General features: G+C 41.5%; 2 protein-coding genes across 5 annotated transcripts in view; one reads left to right on the top strand and one right to left on the bottom strand.

Annotated features, from left to right (window-relative positions):
* The first annotated feature begins 2,055 nt into the window (after positions 1–2,055).
* glipr2l (GLI pathogenesis-related 2, like) overlaps positions 2,056–22,851 on the top strand; it is a 31,735-nt gene continuing 10,939 nt past the window's right edge. The window contains exons 1-7 of one of the 4 annotated variants that reach the window (XM_061674884.1): positions 2,056–2,378; positions 2,852–2,960; positions 3,574–3,677; positions 4,103–4,180; positions 6,015–6,097; positions 6,466–6,514; positions 6,693–6,772. In XM_061674884.1, the coding sequence (XP_061530868.1) occupies positions 2,366–2,378; positions 2,852–2,960; positions 3,574–3,677; positions 4,103–4,180; positions 6,015–6,097; positions 6,466–6,486 (408 nt within the window). In that variant the 5' untranslated portion in view covers positions 2,056–2,365 and the 3' untranslated portion in view covers positions 6,487–6,514; positions 6,693–6,772. Of the gene's footprint in view, positions 2,379–2,851; positions 2,961–3,573; positions 3,678–4,102; positions 4,181–6,014; positions 6,098–6,465; positions 7,367–9,096; positions 9,200–22,851 lie in introns of those variants that run through there. The other 3 variants (XM_061674883.1, XM_061674881.1, XM_061674882.1) reach the window with 3 other exon arrangements.
* Positions 12,122–21,727, bottom strand: nacad (NAC alpha domain containing). Its single transcript, XM_061674880.1, has 4 exons — positions 21,523–21,727; positions 21,290–21,407; positions 16,532–16,818; positions 12,122–16,451 (listed from the first exon to the last, which is right to left on the bottom strand). The coding sequence occupies exons 2-4, from the start codon at positions 21,372–21,374 to the stop codon at positions 15,627–15,629; spliced, it is 1,197 nt and encodes a 398-aa protein (XP_061530864.1). The 5' UTR covers positions 21,375–21,407; positions 21,523–21,727; the 3' UTR covers positions 12,122–15,626.

The following is a 22,851-nucleotide window of genomic DNA, read 5'->3' as shown; positions in this document are numbered from 1 at the left end:
AACGAAAACTTCGCAAAATCTCCGCATTTGTTACATTGACAATTTGAAATTTTAGTCTGGATTTCAGCAAGAATCACAGTGGTTGATGCACTTGAAAATGATGTGGTGGGCCAGATGTGGCCCACGGGCCTTGAGTTTGACACCTGTGCTCTAACTGTGTGAAAGGTTGCTCTGCGATTGGCTGACAACTTGTCTCACCACCTCACTTTTTTTTTTTTTTTCATAAGAATAGTATGCCCCAAATGACGTCGAAGCTATGTGAAAATTATTTTATTTTATGTCAAAGTCATGCATTTTCAGTGATAATGTGTCCAATTTAGAGGCACATTACCTTAGACCTGGTCACATCAGAACTATTTAAATAAGGTAATAAATAAATTTGCCTCTCTACACACAAATAGTAAAATGCAGTTATACGTGGTGAGACGGCCGCTCGTGTGATTTAAGTCAAATGTAGTTTCCTTGCCTATGCAGACAAGACGGGCGCGGTACAAAAAGGTCAAGTCACGCTGTTACATTTCATATGGGAAGCACCTTGCTGTGATGACTTCATTAGAAATTCAATGTCTATAAGGTCTCGGAGGGCCAGCAAAAAGATATGAATATGCTAACAACCTTCATTTGGTATGTTGAACAGGTGGACACAAGACTTTTCTCATGTTGGAACATCCAGATTCTGTTCATGACCCTTAGAATTTCAAAGCGCAGCCGAGGAATTGAGGTTGTCCGGTTTGACGACCTCATTACGGCCTCTTTGCTTTTTGAAGATGATACGGTTATGGTGGATGCTGCGTTGCTGTGGTTATTTAAGATTTCTGTTATTTATCAGAAATCATCAAGTGGCCATCGCTGAACACCGCATCGCCATTTTTTGTTGTTGTTGTGTGTTTATTTTTCTGTTTGCGCTCGATCTGGCATTATTCATATTCAAGATTTATGGAAGTTACATTTAAAAATTGATTATTTGAGGAATTTAATTGTAGGACTGGTTACTACAACAATGAATTTTCTTTGAAATACACATTTTGTTTTGCCATTTCTGTGTCCACCCAGGGTGTCTGTTGTTCTTGAAAATGTGTTTTTAGCAATTTGAAAATTATTATTATTATTTATTTTTTTTGCCATTTCTGTGTCTACCCAGGGTGTCTGTTGTTCTTGAAAATGTGTTTTTAGCAATTTGAATTATTTTTTTATTTTTTTGCCGTTTCTGTGTCCACCCAGGGTGTCTTGTTCTTGAAAATGTGTTTTTAGCAATTTGAAAATGTATTTATTATTTTTTTTTTCCATTTCTGTGTCCACCGAGGGTGTCTGTTGTTCTTGAAAATGTGTTTTTAGCAATTTGAAAATCTTTATTATTTTTTTTTTTGCCATTTCTGTGTCCACCCAGGGTGTCTGTTGTTCTTGAAAATGTGTTTTTAGCAATTTGATAAATGTGCTTTTTTTTTTTTTTTTTGCCATTTCTGTGTCTACCCAAGGGTGTCTGTTGTTCTTGAAAATGTGTTTTTAGCAATTTGAATTATTATTTTTTTTTTTTCCATTTCTGTGTCCACCCAGGGTGTCTGTTGTTCTTGAAAATGTGTTTTTAGCAATTTGAAAATTTTTTTTTTTTTTTGCCATTTCTGTGTCCACCCAGGGTGTCTGTTGTTCTTGAAAATGTGTTTTTAGCAATTTGAAATTTATTATTATTATTTTTTTTTTTTTGCCATTTCTGTGTCCACCCAGGGTGTCTGTTGTTCTTGAAAATGTGTTTTTAGCAATTTTAAAACTGTTTTTTTGGGGTTTTTTTTTGTCCACCCAGGTTGTCTGTTGTTCTTGAAAATGTGTTTTTTGTTTGTTTGTTTGTTTTTTGTTTGTTTGTTTGTTTGTTTTTTGACAGTCACTGACACTTGATGCCCTTTGTTAAACCGTTTTTTCGGGACACTACCCATGATAGTGACCACTGGAAATCATCTAACCTTATAAGGGCATTTGTCTCCCAGAGATGATGTCATAAAGTGTCATGGCTCCTTTATCAATGGGAGGACAAGCAGAGGGTGTGTTCTATTGGGTGTTGAAGACACATAGGGCACATGGTGCAACTTGAGCAACAGGCCCATGAAGATATGCAGTAAGGTGTTTCAGCCAGATAAACAGCCTTGGGGGGAATTTGTATACTAGCAGAATTTAAGGAGGACTTGAAATCAGACAGGAAGGCGGTTTGGCACTGAAACATGAGGCAATTGCAGCTGTTTTGGATTACATTTGCTTTAGAAACAGCTGCAAGGGGGTGAAAGAGCGAGCGTCAAGGCAGCAATACAAAAGAATACTTTTTTTTTTTAAACAGTAGAACGTGTGTTCAGTGGACTGAAGAGTTCCTATCTGCACCATGGGGAAGTCAGGTAAGTGCCAAGCCTTGCCAAACTGTGTGCAAGATGAAAATCAAATTACTTTTCCTTTTTTTTTTTTTTTTTTTTTTTTTTTTTTTTTAAATATAGTTTTTTTTTAACTCGAGCTGGTTTTATTGTACTCCATGCTGGCTGTGAGTCAGAAGTGACGTGTGTGTGTGTGTGTGTGTGTGTGTGTGTGTGTGTGTGTGTGTGTGTGTGTGTGTGTGTGGCTGTGCATTGCTGTCTGAATGTGCCCATTGTGTTGGAGTAGTGGAGAAAAGTGCATGTGAGTGATGGCACCACACTTGGCCGACAATCACTGGTTAATCTCTGTCTGGCCTTTAAACGACCACACTCAAGCCCCAGTATGGATTCTGCAATAACATTTATTGAACTTTGTGTTCGATAGTCGTGTCTCCTATTTTTTTTGCCAGGTTGATGATGTCTGACATTCCCGGCTGTATCTCCTTGATATGTCTCTTCAGCCTCAAAGCAATTTGCAGAGGAGGTTCTGCAGTGCCATAACGAGTATAGGAAGAAGCACCAGGCTCCAGCACTCAAACTGAACAGCAAGCTGAGCAGAGAGGCCGCCCGGTGGGTTCACGCTCAAAACATCTACTCAAGTTCACACATCAGGAAAGACCTGGAAAAGCGTCAAATTAATTTGGAGCAAAGTGACCAATGCGGTACCCACAAGCTATTATGATATATCCTTTGTTGTCTTCACTGTTTATGTTGCAACTATGCAGCTGCAAAAAAAAAAAAAAAAAGACAAGTTTTCTTCATTGTCTATGTTGCAACTATTCAGCTGCAAAAGAAAAAGAAGACTGTTTGTCCAATTGCATTGTTTCTGTGCCAAAACAACTACGGATTGCGTAAGAGTCGTTCCATTTCCCCAAACATGTTTTATTCTGTAAGCGACACTTGGCACTACATAAATAACCTTTTAATCATTGGACACTAATGTGGAACGAGAACTAGAATGTCACACTCGATATAATTAAATCCATGTCTGGTAATAATACGAATGTAGTGACTATCACTCAAATGCAAACCACCAGATATGCAGAAACATGACTGATCTGATATTGAGAGTCAATGTACTCTACTTCTCAGGTGTCTTATCATTGTTTTACCAGCCTGTTTTCCCTTATTTATTTGTTTGTATTAATGTAAACTAATCAATAATGTCTTTGTCTCCTTGAAGTTACGCTGAAAGCCTGGCTAGCACACGCATCCTAAAACACAGCGAGGAGTCGAGTAGGGGAAGCTGTGGAGAGAACCTGGCGTGGGCCTCCTACGACCAATCGGGTACATCATCTTCACAGCAATTTTGACTTACTTAGTACTGCAACCTCTGAGGAGCACACGTCGAATACTTTCTGTCAGTGTTTGCACTAGTCGCAAATATTTAGCGTGAGGATGTTTGCAGTAGAGCGCTAATGCACATCCTTCTCCTGAGAAGCTTGGATCTTTTTTTTTTTTAAATTTATTCTCTTCCATTTTAGAGCTAGACAGCGTGATTCAGCGCTGAAAAATGCGTCGCTCTGAGTCATAAAGCATCTCCAATGGTGCCGCACGGGGTGACCAAAAGTGCAGCATTGTAAATAAAAACGTAGCCCGCGGGGATTTGTGCTGATCAAAAAAGATTCCGTGACAATGCTGTCATTGTGATTATGGCGTGTGACAGAAAAGTGATTTGATGGCGCCTTAAATTGAGGTTACGCTGCGTGCAGGAAAGGATGTGGCCGACCGCTGGTACGATGAAGTGAAACAGTACAACTTCAACTCTCCTGGATTCTCCTCTGGAACTGGTGAGGATCTCGCACATCACTCTTACTACTGCTTTTTAGATTTTAACTTCAATAAAAATAATAATAATAATAAAAAAGAGTACCTCTGAATTGCAAGGTTAAGTATTGATTGTCGTTTCAGGGTGAGTAGCTTGGTATTTTTGGTTGGTTATTAGCAGGATCATGGCACATATTTTACATTGAAAGGATTCCACGGCACGCCACCAAACAAACATTTTTACAAGTATGAACAGTATACTGAAATAATGATCACCTTGTCTCAAATTGACGAACTCAATGTAAAATCGGGGCATAATTTTTGGAGCAGAATTTTCTACGGCACATTTGATGACACTAATGTGCCATCAAACATTGGCTGGGAATCAATGCCCTGCCCTTACACAATGGATTGTCCATCAAACCCATAATTTGAATGAAAATCCAAATGAAAACCGTTTTGCGCCATTTATTTCTCCAGTAAACTAAAAAGATTGTAACACTGCTGAATTAGATGAACTCACATTTAAAATGTACATTTTTTCCTTCTTTGTATTGTGCATATTCCTCCCTCATGTTGTTTATGTCTTGATTTTTGCTTCCGTTGTTCGTGTCCTTTGCAATTTGCCCGTTCGTTTGTCGCCCATTAGCCGAGGCGTGCGTGAGGTTGTTGTCGTCGTCATCCTGATGTCACGATCAGAATCCATCAGAAATTCGAGCGTATGACTCAAGACACCCGCAGTGGAGAAACTGACTTGCAAATCACATTCCCTGCCTTCCAGGTGTGGCGCGATTGTTCGAAATGCTTTCTTCCGAGTCGAATGCAGCTCACAATCGACTCTTGGCAGCTCCACCTGACGATTCACGCTCAACTGATGAGGGAAAATGTTTCCAGAGAGAGAGAGACCAATATTTAAAAGAGGAATTCTGAGTGTGTAAATGTTTAAAAGAAATTGGTTTGTTGTGGCGTTCAACTAAAAGTCTTACTTGGTTGGTACCAAACTTATTGTTCAGGAAAGCATCCTTTACCATTTGGGATAATCAACAATCTATGATTGAGTGTTAATTCATTTATTGTACTTAAAACTGTGTCGTTATTTAGAGAAGATGTAGTCCAGTAAAACATGAACTCTTGTTTAACCAGTCGTAAAGATGGCAGAATCTGACTTGCATTCAAATGCACAAGTCGGCTGTCATTTATAAAAAAAAAAAAAAAAAAAAAAAAGAGAATTAAGTTTTGCGTGCCCATTTCTGTTGAGGAATCTGAATATGTCAGCGTTCTGTGTCAAAGCAGTCATGTGACTGTCATTTTAGAAAGTTGAGGTGACGCTGGCGTATTGATGTGCTAATTTAGCCAGCCTAGTGCAGGGAACCTCACTCCAATCACTTTCCACTGCTCACTTTTGGTCCAAAAATTCATTCGCTGACTGTTTACCTACCAGCTTCATAGTTAAACACAATCTGTTCAGAAACTAGGTGGCGTCCAGTGTTGTAATTTAAAAAAAAAAAAAAAAAAAAAAAGTGGTTTTATTTTTTTTTAGGCTTAAACAGTCAGCATTATGCAACTTCTATTAACTGTACAAACACAATTCCAAGTAACATTTATCATTCTTCAACCATGTGTAAAATTAAAAGACAACACAAATATAAAAAAAAAAAGGAAAACTGTCCAAACATTCCGGTCCAGTTGTTCCATATTCCCTCTTTGCCATCTTCTGTGGTGACATCACAACAAAGCAAAACACACGTTTATTTATTGATATGCTCACGGAGGCGAATTCTCACAAGATTTCCCGACGTGATATTGTTCCAGAAAATTCGAGTTGAACTCCAAATTATTATAGTTCAATTTCTCTAGGCACCAATCATGGATCAATTGCGCCCTCTGCTTGTCGCTGCCCAGCTGTAAAACCCACAAGGCTCCCATTGCTTCATGATGCAGTGAGTGACCGCATATCATAATATTGTTGCTATTGCTCCAATTCAAACTGAATCTGAATAGTCAAAAATCAATAAAGATTCTCAGCTTTGGCCTCACAGGTGGAGTTTGCATGTTCTCCCCGTGCTTGGGTTTTTTTTTTTTTTTTTTTTTTTTTTAATTAAGATTCAATGAAGACTCTAAATTGTCTACAAGTGTGAGTGAATGAAATCTGATGATAAGCTTGGCTGTTGGTGAGGCTGCTAACCATCAGCGGTGTCCAAAATCCTGCCTGGGGGCCATTTGCAGCAGTTTTTTGTTTGTTTTTTGTTTTGTTTAAATTGGCTCACCGCATATTCGAAAAATAAACTTCATACAACACCTGCATCAGAACACGACCAAGGAGGATTAGAGCCATGCTGAAAAGAAAACCAGAAAAGGTAATAGGAAAAAAGTTTAACTTTGTCACCTACACTGGACACTAAAAGTCTACACACCCTTGTTCAAATGCAGGGTTATGGGGGGGCATTTCTATGGGTTACCAGCTCTGTATTTTACATTAGAGAATACATCTCTGTACACCACCAAACAAAAGTTTATTTTGCCTTCCACCCGTAGGCCATTTCACAGCGATGGTGTGGAAGAACAGTACGATGCTCGGCGTCGGTAAGGCCCTTGCCTCAGACGGCTCCTCCTTCGTTGTCGCCAGGTACTTTCCAGCTGGGAATATCACCAACCAAGGACACTTTGAGAACAACGTCCTCCCTGCTAAAACTCCAGGTTCCCCCTCCTAAAGATGCCACTGACTTGACTTAAACATCTTTTGAGAGGTTCATGAGCTGCGTTGAAATTGTGAGATTACTTAATTGCCTTTTGGAGAGCTGTTCTACCATCCTGCATTGGACTTAAGGCACCACGTTCTCCTTGGAAAAGGACTTAGAAATGGAACAGTGTTAAGAGAGATGCATGCTACTGTCTACTAACACACAGGGACTCACTGTCTTGTGTATTTGTCTACAAACAAACTAATAAAAGAGTTACAAGTAATGTGTTTGACATCATTGCTTCTGACATGAAGCCACTCAACATGTTTGGTATTTTGACTTTTTTTGTACTTGCCAACCAAGAATTTCATGTTTGTGTTTTACTAGTACATATTATGTAGTTAAAGTGTGTGTGTGTGTGTGTGTGTGGTGGGGAATTAAAAAAAATGTCAATCTGTCACTACTGTTAATTAAATTTACCAGAAAACCGCTATTGGCTTTTCCTTTTTCTGCCAGCCTTGCTTTCTACCAGACGTTTGTGGTCGATTTGTTTTGCATGCTATGTGACATACTACACTCCTTGAAACTATGTCAACCTCGTAGCATTGTCCTCATGGTTAACATTTTTGTACATTTGATGTTACTGTTAACAGCTTTTACATTTTGATGTGTATGTTTATTGTTGTGGGACAAATCAGGCTGACGCAGAAGTCATTTACTGAATTGGGACTTATAAATTAAAGTATTTATTATAAGATACTGATATTGCAGTGGAAGTAAGAATTACAGTATAATTTTCAAAAGATTTGAGAATTAAGTGTTCATTTATATCCCAAGAATACAGTTCTAAAAAAAAAAAAAGTCTGTTAAAAAAAAAATAAAAAGCTGCTACATTTCTCTGGTGGGTAGCTTCAGTGTAGTGAAGCTTCTTTTAATATAGAATAATGTGTAGCTAAACTCACTACATTTTCTGACTAGATTTGCCAACAGTTATACTGTATATAAAAAAACATAGCTTCATAAAATGAAGTAAATAATAATAAAAAATAGCCAAAGGGATTTTAGGGGTGTTCAAAATTATTAAATAAAACAAAAACTATGTACAGTAGTAAATGTCATGGACTTTACTATTTCTATAATTGTCTCCAAATTATTAGAATCAGAAAAAGTGCCATCTACTTTATTAGGACTGCAACATATATATCCCAGAATACAGTGCAATAGCATTTGCATTGTCCTGTAGCTCCTTGGCGTTGAGTATCTTCAGACTCAAATATTGAATTGGAATCTCACGTCACCATGTAGATTTGTTATCTAAATTGTGTTTGTCAAACACACAATTCGCTTCGTTGACAACTGTGTGCTTCAATCAAATTGTTATGCGTTAGAAGTGAGTTGTTGTCAGTTGAGATTTTCATGGAGGCTGAATACGTTCGCAAAGGTCAATGATATTGGTAAAAGGTTCATTTTAAACTGTTTTTGGCCCAAAGTATTTCATTGTTACAGATTCTTGTTTTAAAAAATATAAAGTGTGCTTAACATGCTGATTTTGGTTGCTAGGCAAAAACTATTTTGAGGTCTAAGTCTAAAGGCTACCAAAGGGAGGTTGACTGTACCACACATTGAAATCAGCGCAGTCTGTCCTGCAAAGCTGGCATCCTAACATACTTTATTTATCGAGCAGGTATTGGAGATGCAACATACAGTAGCAGCGATACAGAGCGGTGTTTAGGCTTCAGGCCGAGGAGGAGGTCGAGCTTCATATCAGCCACAGCATTCACATGGTCAGCTCCTGGGAGGAAGAGGGAGAGGAATACGTAACAAGCAAAAGTTGAACTCCCTGGGAAAAACCCCATTGTTCATGCTTGTGCACAGGCCAAAGCAATGGAAGTTGTTAAAAGAAAAGTGCTCTGGTGGCATCTTGTGGCAAGGAGTCAAGTTGTTCAACACAAGAAAAATGACAAGGAGAAGAGTTTACAATTACATTGTAGATAACAGATAAGCCAACAGTTAGCCGAGCGCCTTCTAGTTCTTCTTCTTTGGAAGTTGAGATTGTACTGCCATCTAGTGGAGAGAATCTCATCCACGGATGATTTACCAGGTCTGAAGAGTTACTGGGGAGAAATTCTACTTTGTCATCGACCTCTATTGTTTCCCCTCAACTCAACCCCCTGCGCTCTCTGTGACTTATTCATTTATTGATCGTCTGCCACGCTCACCATGATAGCGTTCACTATGTCGTTCTTGTTGTGTTTCAGTGCACGCACGGCCTTGGCTCGCGACACATTTGCCTGAGCCATCACCAGCTCCACGTCCCTCTGCTCCAGACCCCCGTCGTCCACCTGAAGCGACAGCATTGGGGTAAGAAATGGGTTCAGAGTGTCTCAGGCTGTCCCGCAGATTAATGAATATTACACGGCGTATACCTCCTCTTCCTCGTCTTCGCTCTTCTCCTTGACGTTGAGGCTAGGTGGGACGGGGGGCGCCAAGGGACTGGAGGTCACAGGCACCTTGAATTTCTCTGCAGCAGCTTTGTGAGCCTGCTGAGAAAGGTCCTCAATCTGGGAGGGAGAGAGGCGAGAAGAATCAGAAATTATGCAATCATTGGAAACAAGCATCAGATTTCAAGATAAAAAGAGATTTACCTTGGCCTCCCCAAATACAATATAAATATCGGACGCGGGGCTTTTAAAGACATCTGGTCTGCTGATGACAAACAGGATACTCTTGGACTTTCTTATGGTGATTCTGGTCACACCATGGACCGGCTTTAGACCCAGTTTAGACATGGCCTACAAACATAGCAGCAGAAGAAATGTCATTAATTATACCGGCATCCAAATTCTTAAAAGAAGTATTGCTTGTCTGACCTTACGGGCCTTCTTCTCACTGCGGCTCTGTTTTGGTCTGTTCGAGCCTTCGTCCGCAGAGGAGAAGGACTGCAGGAGAGGAAAAGTGTTATTTGAGACTGTTTTAAGAAATATGGCACCAAAAAAGCAAATCCCCTTTCATATGATCACTTTAAAGTGCTCAACCTAGGGCAGATTATGTTATCAAGTATTATATGGAAAGAGCAAAAGTAGAACTTTCTTTAAGATCCACGATCAAATATCCCACTGATGACTTAATTATAGCCAATAGTGACAAATATGATTGCACGAGTACACCGACCAACCATATTGGACAATCTAATCGGATTCAATACAAGAGCTGTATGAAAAAAATACGTCTTTACGAAGATAACTATGTTCAGTTTTGATTGCCATAGTTAGACACTGCCATGCGACTGAGTGATGTTTCTAATATTTTGCTTACTTTACGTAAGAGTCAAAATAGTAGAAACAGCTTCCACTATGACACAATGTACCTCAAGACTAACCAGCAAACTACCGACTCAATAATAAACACATTACTAAATTAATACCTCTTTGCACAGTAGAATCAACAGAATGAAAGATGGCATCCAGACTCACCTTTGGTTTAGGAGATCTCACTGGCTCCTCCACCAGCTCAGGGACTGAGCCCTCGCTCTCAGACTCGTTACAAGAAGCCACAAGAGAAACTAGACAAGCACACACACACACAACACACACACACACAACACACGTATAGTAAATTAGGAGACTTTTGTTTTGGGGGATTTTGTTATTTCTGCAATTATTCATTACAATGTTGACGAGAACCTAAAATGTGTCCCCAAGGCTCAAGTTGAAATAGCGGCTACAAAGCTTGGGCACCTTTCAAGTATTAAGAAGGCGTACATTGCGCAAAATAAGCCGATCTGATGAGATTTGACACATATACGAGCATCTGATCATGTTAAATAAAATGAAGTCAAGTTTTATTTTCTGCAAGATACATGACGTGGATCAGTTCTTGATAAAACTGTGAATTTGGTTAAAATTACAAAAGATGTGAAAATGAGCAATATATTAAAATTTTAAAATATTAGGGATAGGAATTGATTATTTGAACACCCTTTAAACGCTACTAACCCAACAAAAAATAATCTCAGCCAATAAATCAAAGTATCCAAAAAACTGTCTGATTTAAACCTAACATCTTTGGCAAAAGTAATAAGGAGCATAGAGAGTCATGGGCAAGGCGTCATTGGGGAGTGATAAAGAAATCTTAATGTCTTATTATTGAAGTTCTTGAGAGATTTTGTGATGTACAGTAACACTACAAATAGAATGATGCAATCAAATGAAACGGTGGTGGAGGAGACTCACGACTGTTTTTGAAGTCTTCAGAATTTGCTTGGCCGTGGTTGACTGCACAGCCCGACTCTTTGTCGTTTAGCTGATGAGAAGAGAATGGGTGGCTTTTGTTTTGATTGGATGGAGCAGTTCTTGCATTGGATCCACTTCTGTTTCCTGTTGCTTCTTTGAGCACAGACCTTTGAACAGGCCTCGCAATTCCACAATCCTCCTCACTGTCTGTACCTCTCTTGACGAGACTGGAATCTTATAGGGAACATACTACTCAATACTTGATCATAAATTGAGCTGGGAATATAGGTTATTATTTACAAAACATGTAATTCTTACCTTTGGCCACATCCTTTGCACAGCCTTGTTTGGTGGTATGGCATGAAGGAATGGAAGATGACTCCTGGGTTTGCTTGGACATCCCAAAAGATGGCGAGGGTAATGCAACACTCGGGTCAGATGTTGTGATGGTGGCCTCTTCCACATTTGGAAGAAACTGGGAAAAAACTGCTTGCTGGGAAATGGCAGACGTGGAGTAAATTGTGGCGGTTGTATGGGATGTTGCTTGGGAAGGCAGTTTGTGGGATGAAAGTCCAGGTTGCACAGGTGTGGCAAGGTCAGGCTCCGGCTCTGTCGAAGCTTGACAGATGGGTGAGGAAGAGGACACAGGAGATGCTGAAGAAGATGATGGAGTGGATAGCGTGTTAGCCTGTGAGTTCCGATCATCGTCTATGTTGTTGTCATTAATATCCACTCGGATTCCTCTCTCGCTATTTGATGGTGGTCTGTTATCAAGCACTTCCTCTCTGTTTTCAAGCATTTCTGCTCTGTTGTCAAGCCCTTCTTGTTCCTGGTGTGATTCGTGGTTTGGTTCTACTACAGCATTGAGGTTCTCTGGAGTAGGCTTCTCAGAGTTTTCTAATTGAACGTGTGATCCAGATTTGTCTTTCTTCTGCTGACACTCGTCTGATGACATTTTTCTGTTAGCCTTTTTGCCTTTATTCCTTTTTGAAAGGCCACCCATCGCCACTGAGCTTCCATCTGTTGAAATGTGTTTGGGAGCTAGAGGTTTCTTTTCATCATCAGCAATTTCAGGGCTGGAGTCCAAATTAGTCACCGCCTTAGAGGCCTTGTGTTGTTTCCGTCTTCGCCCTTTCTTCATAGCGCCAGCTTTCTCTGTGGAAAGTGCATCCTTAGCAGTGTCATGTGGAAAACCCTCCAAGGTAGTTTGTGGGGAAGACGGAGTTTCTTTTTTCTTTCTATAGTTCTTTGCGCATCCCTTTTTAAATTTCTTGGCATTTTCTTCCTCATCCATCCCTGAGTTCAAACCCACACACTGCTGTCCCTTAAAGGCATCTTTAGTCTTTGGTTCATCAACAAGTCTATCAGTCACAGGACTGGCATCACTTGTTTCAGGCTGCACCAGCACCTCATCTGATTCTGATGGCAAACCATTATTTGCACCTTGAATGGGTGCAGGTGCATTCGATTTACATCTAGGATTAAAGGAACCAAATGATCCATCAAGTAAATAAATTGCAATGTTACTATCTTGGGTGATTGTCGGATCGTCTGGACTTCTTTCTGCTATGCTGTTGAGATGTTGACTTGTTGCAGATTTTCCCTCGCTGGTGTTATTTAATGGCAAGCTACAATAACATTCTTCTGAGGATGGTGTCTGTGTCGTGTGTGATGTTTGGGCTACAGAACCGCCTGCTCGTTCTTGTTCATCATGGGGCGTGACAGAAACCCTGAATGGCATCTCTTCAAGTGGAATATTAGAAACTGATTCTCTGACCTTGACACTCACAAATTCGGGTCTCACTTCCTCTGACAGAGCATTCAGTCCTTCACGCATTGCTATTTCCAGTGAATCAAAGGTAGAGTCATTATTATTGTTGGAATCCATCCACGTTACTTGTATTTGTGTGTCTGTGTAATCTCCATCATTGTTGTGATTTAGATTACTGACATCATCGTTAGGAAATCTCCTCTCTCCCCCATCTGCCTCCAAAATCTCTTCAATTGATTTCCAGCAAACCAAATCAGACTCAGAAGTCCCCTCTACTATCAGTTCTTTATCTTCTTTCCGATGCCTCTTTCCATCCATTCTGTTGTTATCTTTTGTCTCCAGAACATAACCAAAATCAATGTCATATTTTTTGTACCCTTCACTATTCATGTTAGGAATCACAGTAGTCTCTGTCCCCCGGCCTCGTGTGTCACACATAAGTACACTCTCTGCCTCTAACTCATACTTCTTCCCCAGAGACAAGGAAAGAGAATCTCCTGCTCCCCATACTCCAAATTCAGACATGGATCCTGAATGTAATCCAGTCTTATCATCACACCAAATCCTGGGTCCAGGATCAATTTCCCTTCTTGTATCTGTTTCTGAATTTTCTCTTTTGGGTGAGATTGCTAGAGGAGAGTGAGGGGATCCTGATGCTCCAAGTGCCCTCTCGTCAGTACTCAAGTTCTCCTGACCCGAGTCACCAGGGCAATGTTCAGGAGTCAAGGTCAGGTTGTCGGCAAGTCCTAAAATAACCCCCGGAGATGGAGAGATTGGGATATTACTGGGGTTGGGACTGGGCTCTTTAGGATAGGAGAGAGGAAGGACACCTTTATTCAAGTCATTAGTAGCAGTGGTCATACCCAAACTAGGGAAACCCAAATCAGTGGCTCTACAGTCTATGCTTGTAATGTCTACTCTGCTGTTTTTATTATTCCTGGTCTGGTCTTCTCTCTCAGGTTTATCAGATCTATTGGAGGACCACCGTGATGATACAATTCTACTTGTTCCTGCAACGACATGACTTCCTGATTGATAATGACTATGCTTAATGAGCAATTTATAAGAATCCCTTTCTGGAGTGGGATCTTCTGTGCCTTCATTGGGCTGTTCTACACTAACATCATTCATATCATCCTCATCTGCTGATTCATTTTGAAGAACTGGACTACAAGGGTATGTAGTCTCTAGTCTCCCAGGAGAAGGTGAGGGGTAGGATTGGGCAGCAGTGTTGTTGTGAGAGGTATCACAAGGGCTGTGTTTAGATTCCTCTAAAGAGACAAAATCTTTTATCATCTCAATTGAATTCGCACTGTTTTTGATAGAAGATTCGCACTGATCGGAAGCTGTAAATGATTTTCCCGAGATCTCATCCACTTCTGGCGGTTTTGTTTTTTCTAACGGACTGCAACATCCTGGTGCTTCTGCAGATTTGTGTTTGATTTCATTGCATTTGGACTCAGTGGACACGTCTGCAGAAGGACAAGTTGTTTCAGAGTGATTCACTGTTGGATCTGGACTTTGCTGCGTGTGCAAAGATTCAGTTATATCAATTGCAGTGGCAGATCCAGTTTCAGATTTTGATGGTATTTCAGTAGAATCGAGTGTTGGTTCTAGTGACTGTGCATGCCTCTCAGTACTGTACAGGCGTTCATCTTCCTCTCCATTATAGGAAGCAGAATCTAATGAGTCATCTGTATCGTCTTGGAAGCAGAAGAAGTCATCCAGACCCTCATTTATAGATGTCTCTGAGAGTGTATGAAGAAAGGAGGCTGAGCTGTCCTCATCGGTAGCACCCTCCACTACTTTCCTGATACACTTGCCCTCTTCATCATCTTGCTCTTCTTCATCTTCTTCCTCCTCTTCAGCCACTTTCACCTCCACCTTAGCTTCCTTAACCGGCTCATCACTGTTGTCAGTGTCATCATCATAATTATAATCATCATCATCGCCAACATCATCATGCCCACCGTCCACAGTTTTATTAACACTGGCATCATCATCAACATAGTCATCGTCATCTTCTTCATCACCATCTTCAACATCCGCTTCCTCCTCCCCTGCTGCATATGCATCGACATCCTTGCCTTCATTTCTGTCCATGACTACTTCATTGTCATCTTCAGTGGGAAAGAGAGTGATTTCAAAGGAATCTGCTTTAAAAATAAGGCTCGTGTGAGGAGGAAATGGGAGGAGAGAGACAGGGATCATCCTTTCTTCTTCTGGTAAATCCTCAGCACTAGCTGTCTGAGAAAACATAAAAGAACTGGGGCCAGGCCTACCAAAGGTTCCAGGACAGAACGAATAAAGTTGATCGACAGGTGAGTCAGGACTAGGGTTAGATGAGGCTATATCAGGAGTGACATCTGTGGAGGTTTTCTCTCGCTGATCAGCTGTGTGTCTGTAATCTACCTCGGATATACATGGGTCCAGTTGCAGTTTGAGAAGCGTATGCATGGGTCTGCAGTGATCCTCAATCCTTGCACTAGCCTCCTCTAGCTGACAGAGAGAACTCTCAGACTCTCCACCATATTCCTGGGAGTCACTGGTGTGGCTGCTACTGCTCCTTGGTGGAGGTTTATGCTCAGTCACCCAACAAGGACGACAACTTTCTCTGGAAATCCTGGTGTCATCTTCATCATTTTGAGCATCTTCCTCTTCAAGTATTGTTGTACCTGTTATCCCAAGCCGTGGGTTAATGATATCCTCAGAAGAGTGCATATATAATTCCCTTACCGTCTCATTCTCACGCTCTGGACTTGTTCGCACCTTGTCCTCGCCAACTTCATCTCCGATTTCCGACAAGGAGCCAACAAAACAAGCACGAGCCTCCTGTGTGTCTTCGGCGAGCAGCAGGTTGGGAGAAGTGGAAGGGGGAGGCAGAAGATGCATAGGAGGAGGTCCAGCTTCCTCCCTCAGCTGTCATATAAGAGCCAGAGGGGGAGGTCACAGGGGAGCAGAGGTCGTCGCTGTCTGAGGGTAAGCCTGGCGAGGGGGAGAAAGCAGGAGATCCAGGATATGAATGATGTTTGAGATGTGAGGAGCGTGACGCCATCTTGATTGGAGTGGAAGGGGCAGTATAATACAAGTCAGGGTCGAGGGATGAGGGAAGGCCCACTCGAAGTGGATCGACAGAATAAGTCGGCTCAGAAAAGGACAGACTCACCGGACAGGCTTGCTCATGGACAGATTGGGAAGGCACTTCAACATTAGCAAGGCTTTGAGCCTCTTCCTTTGACATCAAATTCTCATCATTTGTGACAGGCTCCAGACATGAGGAGGACAAGGAGTAGGGTATTGCAAGACTGTTCACAGGGGAAACGTAAATAGTTGAGGGTGGAGCATGTTCTGTTTGTTTATCTTCTTTTTCCAGGTTTTTAATTTTGCACTCGTCATCGTTTGTTTCCATCTGGGTCTTGTTTGCCTTTGTCTGAGCTTCAGCAAAGCTTTGGATAACTGATGATGGGCTAGCCTGGCCACAGTGTCCATCTAATCGTGTCCTTTTCAGGATCTCTGACGGTTTGAGGAGTGTCTCCTGACCCATCACCACCCTTGTGTCCATGGTCTTTGGCTCTGGATAATCACTCTCCACCTCAGAACCAGTCAGGACCTGGGGGTGATACACACATATTAATGTCCTGCATCTGCAACAGGGATAAGAAAAATATATCTTACAAGCCTAACACAGACTTTGATTCTCTCCATTTTTACAGGGACAAGGCGGCCACAAGGTCCATGACCGCCTAACTTTCCGGACAATCTCGGCAGGTTTTTGTGTCGATGGTCAGACCCTTCAGGTTGAGGTCTTGGAGTCCCAGTGGAGTTAGGTGTTGCATGAAATAGTCTGGGTCCAAATGGGGACGTGTGTGATTGTAGTAGCTTCTGAGGAGTGCTGGGAGAAGGACTGGAACCACTGTCAGAAGGCGAAGAGCCACTGTCACTGGGTGTAGACGCCGCGGATGGATGTCTGCTTTTGCCTGGAAAACAAAAGCATTTTACACTGCTGTTAACAAATCTCTCCACTTTTCTCCTGACACATAACATTAAAGATAACACATGACACACACGAATCTTTGTAGAGAAGAGATTTGATCTTTGATGATAATTTTTAACTGATGAGCCCATTGTTAGACACTTGCTAAATGAAACAGATCTGGACTCACATTTCCGTTCCCTCTTGTTGTGTCTTTCTTTGAATATCACCATGCACAAGTGCAGTATACATGGAAAGTAACACAGAGGGAACAGAGGCTTCATTTTAAACAAAGGCCGTTGCCACCGTGACCTCAATCCGCATGCTGATTGGCCATTTTGACACAAGTGGCACAGCTCTGTGCCAGCCACCAACACACATGCGCACATTGACACACACACACACACTGTTACTCTGCCAGTTATCATTGTCACCCTGCTTCCTGAGCACTGCTCATGGCTGTGGCGGGTGCAAGCATCAGCACTTAGCATCTCTGCTTGATCTCCACCCCAACAATAAGCTCAGAAGTGTGTTTGTGTGCGAACTGAGTCATGCCTTGGAGACTTGGCTCTAATGAGAGTGATACCCTGCTAAGCATGCACACAACGCAGCCTAACACAGGACAGAATGAATGCCTTTGTTCTTCCCTGCACAACTGACTAAAAGGCAACTAGGTTACTCTATCCCAAATGTTAGCTGCCATATCTCAGCTGCAGTCTCTTAAATAGCTGTGTGCTGCTCCTTTGGGGGAAGGCAGTGAAACAATAAGTGGAGCAGCATCGCTGAGGCTGCAGCGCCTCCTCGACAGGCCTGAGGGGAGTCAGCTAGTGCTTCGACGGAAAAAAAAGAAGAAAACAACCATTGAGTTTCACTCCTTAACTGTCTGATGCTTTCAAACGTAATAAATATGATGATTTCTTACGTGTGTGTATGCAGACAATCAAGAATTTCTAATACATAATTCCACTGACCTTAAAAATTTTTTTTCATAGAGTCTCATCGTTGTTACTGTTACAGATCAAATTACTTAGATATACTGTCTAGGAGACCTGGATAACCTTAAAGATGACTCAATATTCTTGCAAGAAGGAACAACAACTACACGATAAAAACAGAGTACACATTTTTTCAAAGAATACTTCTCTTAGCTTTAATTTTATGCCTGTGTAAGTCAAATCCCACTATATTTACTAAACATGGCACTCTCTTTGATTACATTGTTTTTTCTTGTACCAGGAAAATTTTCTTGTCTGACTTAATCAAACAGTTACTATCCCCCCAACCAAAAACATACTCAACTGTTTAATCAGTCATTAGTCAGTATTAAGCAAGTCACATATGGGAGATTTAACAGAAATTAATCTGTGATTGTACATACATTTTCCATCAGTTACACTTTCAGACATGTTTTATTGCTCTTAACGGCAGCGCCACAGCTCAACTGATTCAAGCTCAAGAGCAAAATGACTCAACATCATGTGGGCCTCATTGGAGATTAATGTTCTTTTTTCATGTCTCTTATTAGCTCTGGACCTTTTTTCTGTAAGAAAAGGTGAGATCATGGACAAGCACTGATGTCATCCCTATACTGTTCACAGCCCCCTTGGGGGTCATACACAGTATGTATGGTATCTGCCTTCTGGGGGATTGCTATGATATGATGTGCTATACCTGTAAAGTACTGTGCACATGTCCTGGGCCACTGCAGTATTGGGGTTCTTGTTTTAGCAATAATAATTCATATCCACCATGTCCATCTGTTTGTTAACCGGCTACTTCTTGAATGATGGATGAGTTGGCTAGTCGACTAGTTGACTTTACTACCTACTCAGACTCGACGTCTAAAGCTCAACGTCTACTAATTGCTAATCAAATGTTTTTGGCATCTCGCCTTCCAGTCGGCCAGTTTAGAGGACCTTCAACTCGTTCGTCTGCTGCCGTCGCCTTACTATAACGCTGTATAGAGCAGCAAAATGTCTGGAGTACAAAAATAAGCTGGTTGTGGAAGAGAATAGTGATTAGTTCAATCACCGAGTAATGAGGGCATCGGCACGAAGTCACACTAGATCTTTGTCGCCCAAATGTTATCTCTAATAGTGCACGGACAACAACTATGTGTACTATTAATGAGAACTTGGGTGATACAACACACAGCAACATTGCGACGCGTGTCACTTTACAATACTGAAAGCGAGACTGACATCAGTAGTCAATACGGCCGTTTGGATGCTGCAAGTGTGTGGAAATGTTTGACCTAAAATGACACCCGTACCAAGTCTATCTTCAAATACAATAAAAGCACCAGTGAAATAGAAACAGTGACACTGAGAAATGCAGGCAGGCCAGTCTAGTACCCCCACTCTTTTACTACGAAGCCACGCTGTTGAAACACGTGCAGAATGTGGTTTGGCATTGTCTTGCTGAAATAAGCAGGGGCGTCCATGAAAAAGACGTTGCTTGGATGGCAGCATATGTTTCTCCAAAACGTGTATGTACGTTTCAGCATTAATGGTGCCTTCACAGATGTGTAAGTTACCCATGCCATTGGCACTAACACAGCCCCATACCATCACAGATGCTGGCTTTTGAACTTTGCGTCCATAACAGTCCGGATGGTTCTTTTCCTTTTTGGCCCGGAGGACATCCACAATTTCCAAAAACAATTTGACATGTGGACTCATCGGACCACAGAACACTTTTCCACTTTTCATCAGTCCATCTTAGATGAGCTCGGGCCCAGAGAAGCCAGCGGCGTTTCTGGGTGTTGTTGATAAATGGCTTTTGCTTTGCATAGTAGAGTTTCAAGTTGCACTTACGGATGAAGCGCCGAACTGTATTTACTGACATTGTTTTTCTGAAGTGTTCCTGAGCCCATGTGGTGATATCCTTTACACATTGATGTCGGTTTTTGATGCAGTGCCGCCTGAGGGATCGAAGGTCACGGGCATTCAATGTTGGTTTTTGGCCTTGCCCCTTACATGCAGTGATTTCTCCAGATTCTCTAAACCTTTTGATGATATTATGGACCGTAGATGATGAAATCCCTAAATTCCTTGCAATTGTACGTTGAGGAACATTGTCCTTAAACTGTTTGACTATTTTCCCACACACTTGTTCACAAAGAGGTGAACCTCGCCCCATCTCTGCTTGTGAATGACTGAGCAATTCAGGGATGCTCCTTTTATACCCAATCATGGCACCCACCTGTTCCCAATAAGCCTGTTCACCTGTTGGCATTCCTCAACTTTCTCAGTCTTTTTTGCCACCTGTCCCAGCTTTTTTGGAACGTGTTGCAGCCATAAAATTCTCAGTGAATGATTATGTGCTAAAAACAATAAAGTTTATCAGTTTGAACATTAAATATCTTGTCTTCGTAGTCTAATCAATTAAATATAGGTTGAACATGATTTGCAAATCATTGCATTCTGTTTTTATTTATGTTTAACACAATGTCCCAACTTCATTGGAATTGGGGTTGTACAATCAGTGGATGACCGTGTAACACGCTGACCTTTATTGGGCCAAGGATTATTTTACATTAAAAACTCTCCTCACACACCACCAAACAAAAATGTCACAAAACTAAAGTAATGACAATCTTGTCTTAATTTACTCACTCGGTGTAAAATCTGTTGCATTAACGACAACAGGTGGCTACACAAGCTGATTGTACTTTCTAGTGGAAGAGAATTTTTCTGCCTGTCACTATATGTAGCTGGCATAGATAGAGGAACAAATTATTTGCAGTGAATAAATAATAACTAATTAAGTACATTTGGATTGCCTGCATCCAATCAGATTGCTTTAATGTCATCCTAATGCTGCTCCCACCAGCCCTTGCGGGCTGTGTTGCTATGATATGATGTGAGACATTTATTTTCTCGAAATTTCAGTATAGCAACTCTAAACACGCACATACCATTTGTGGGGGAGAACTCCCAATAAAGCAAAATATCCACATTTGTTTGCTATCAACAGTACCTCAACCTTTCACACCACAAAGTTTTAACATTCAAACGGTCGAGACCGTTGTTGTGTGATGTATGATTTCTGCCATGCTGCTGTGTCATGATCCAGCTAAGGCAGTCAGGGAGGGCAGAGTCACATTTAGTAGGCCCGTGTGACAGTTCCCAAAACTGCATGAGGGACAAGGATGAGGGTTGCATCATGCGCATGAAGACATGGAGGCACTGGAGCAGAGGGCGAGCTCATATTTTAGGGCGGGGGATGGGGGAAAGAAGCAAGAATAACATGACAGTCGCACACGCTTTGCAAGTCACAGGGATAAGAGCAGGGAGTTCCTAAGACGCTAACCGAAGGCTGTTTTTTTTTTTTTTCACCCTGGGGTGGGGGAGTAGTGACATGCAAGATGACATTCAAGTCCATCACTGCACAGTTGAAGCTCTTATTAATAGATAGTGGACATTCTCTTCTACATCGGAGCCTCCCATAGTAACGTGCCCCAGAGGTCCTACCTGGTTCGGGGAGCCCGATGTCGTCCTCTCCCCGCCCTGGATGGTCGTTGGCGGGCACAGATCTGTGAGCGCTCTCCCCCGGCATGCTTCTTTCTCTCCTAGCTGCCTCGCTTTGGCTCTGACGCAACAATAAAAAGCCAGAGCAGACAAGGTGAACAAGGGTGGAGGAAGAGAGGGAAGGATGGGGATGGAGAAAGAGAAAGAGGAGGGGAGGGTGGAAGGGGAGTGCTTACTAGCAACCCAACAGTCGCATCTTCCCTGCAGCACGTGTTTGTCAGTGGATGACTGACTATAGGATTTGTCTTCTGTTGTGTTTCAGCACAGCGACGCTGCTTCCGTCTTTTTCAGGGATGATCTGCACAAACTCGACCCATGTCTTATGTTTGTGTTTTATATGCATGTCGGATCTGCAGTCTCTGCATGCCCAGCTCTTCCTCCCCTCCCCTCCCATATCCAAGCTCTGACTGGATCTTGGGAGATGATGTCAGCAGATTTCCTACATCGCTCTCAGTGCTGCCCTCAACTGTGAAGGATGGTACTGCAAAAACAAGGCAACGACGGACGAGTGAAATATTAAACAAACCGAGGAGGAAGAGAAATAAAGAAACCTGAATGCAGTGTATCTAATTAAATGGCTTCTGCATGGATTGCATCCCTCATGAGGCCTCCACGGGCAGTGAGAGCATCAGCTTATCTTCCCCCAACTTATATTATCTGCCTCCTATTTTTTTTATACTTTGCCAAGATAACAAGGCCAGAATGCATAGGCGCTAATGGAAAGGGAAAGATGGAGTTGGCTGCAACGTCCAGCCGCATGATCAGTTTCTATGGCAACCGAAAAACTTCCCACGACAGTGTTAGTGTTACAGAGCAGAGCAGAAGTCATGCTGACCTTACAATTGCGTCCAATAGCCTCACATACTCAGCACACAGTACAATTAAATGCAATCGTTTATGTTGAAACCTTTTTCAGTAGGAAAATATTTATCTTCCTCACTGGCGGTTGTTATGATTTCTTTGCTGCACTTATGGATAGCAATATGGAGAAAACCTCACCTGAAGTCATTTTCATTTTTCTCAATGTCATTCATATGACAGTTTCATTTCACGCTCACAATTATTAATGAGACTTGATTATTTTGCTGAGCAACCTTTATGGCATTTTGTTCAAGGTTTGGACGCTGGCTCCCGCATTATTGTGACTGCTAGCATACATAAAGAGCAGCGGTGGGCAAACCTTTGCACTCACGACTCACATTTAATTTTTAAAATGAGCAGATGGGCCAGGTCATTCATAAAAGAGATAAACAAAAAGAAATAATCATTAAATGTTTATGTAAAATCATTTATTTTACTTATATTTTCACATTTTAAATAAGTCAATTCACTGCCATCCCTCCCAGTTAAAATGGATATTTGGCTTCCAAAGACATCAATGGCAGTGAATGAGTTAACCGATGCTCTAATGAAATAAAACTAATAAAAAAAAAGATTAAATACATTTTAATTAACCATTTATAGGGTAAAAAATAAATTACTACATAACTGTTAATAATGTAAAT

The sequence above is a fragment of the Phycodurus eques genome, chromosome 4 (genome assembly GCF_024500275.1).
Source record: "Phycodurus eques isolate BA_2022a chromosome 4, UOR_Pequ_1.1, whole genome shotgun sequence".
Lineage (NCBI taxonomy): Eukaryota > Metazoa > Chordata > Actinopteri > Syngnathiformes > Syngnathidae > Phycodurus > Phycodurus eques.
The sequence above is the reverse complement of the archived record's forward strand: the minus strand, read 5'-3'. Positions and strand labels throughout refer to the sequence as shown.

What these genes read in the sequence shown, in the direction of transcription:
- nacad (XM_061674880.1), bottom strand. Translation starts at nt 21,374, where the DNA reads ATGCCGGGGGAGAGCGCTCACAGATCTGTGCCCGCCAACGACCATCCA. An exon ending in CATCGGGCTCCCCGAACCAG is followed by an intron (nt 16,819 to 21,289) that starts GTAGGACCTCTG and finishes TTTGTTTTCCAG; the next exon opens with GCAAAAGCAGACATCCATCC. An exon ending in TAAAAATGGAGAGAATCAAA is followed by an intron (nt 16,452 to 16,531) that starts GTCTGTGTTAGG and finishes TATCACCCCCAG; the next exon opens with GTCCTGACTGGTTCTGAGGT.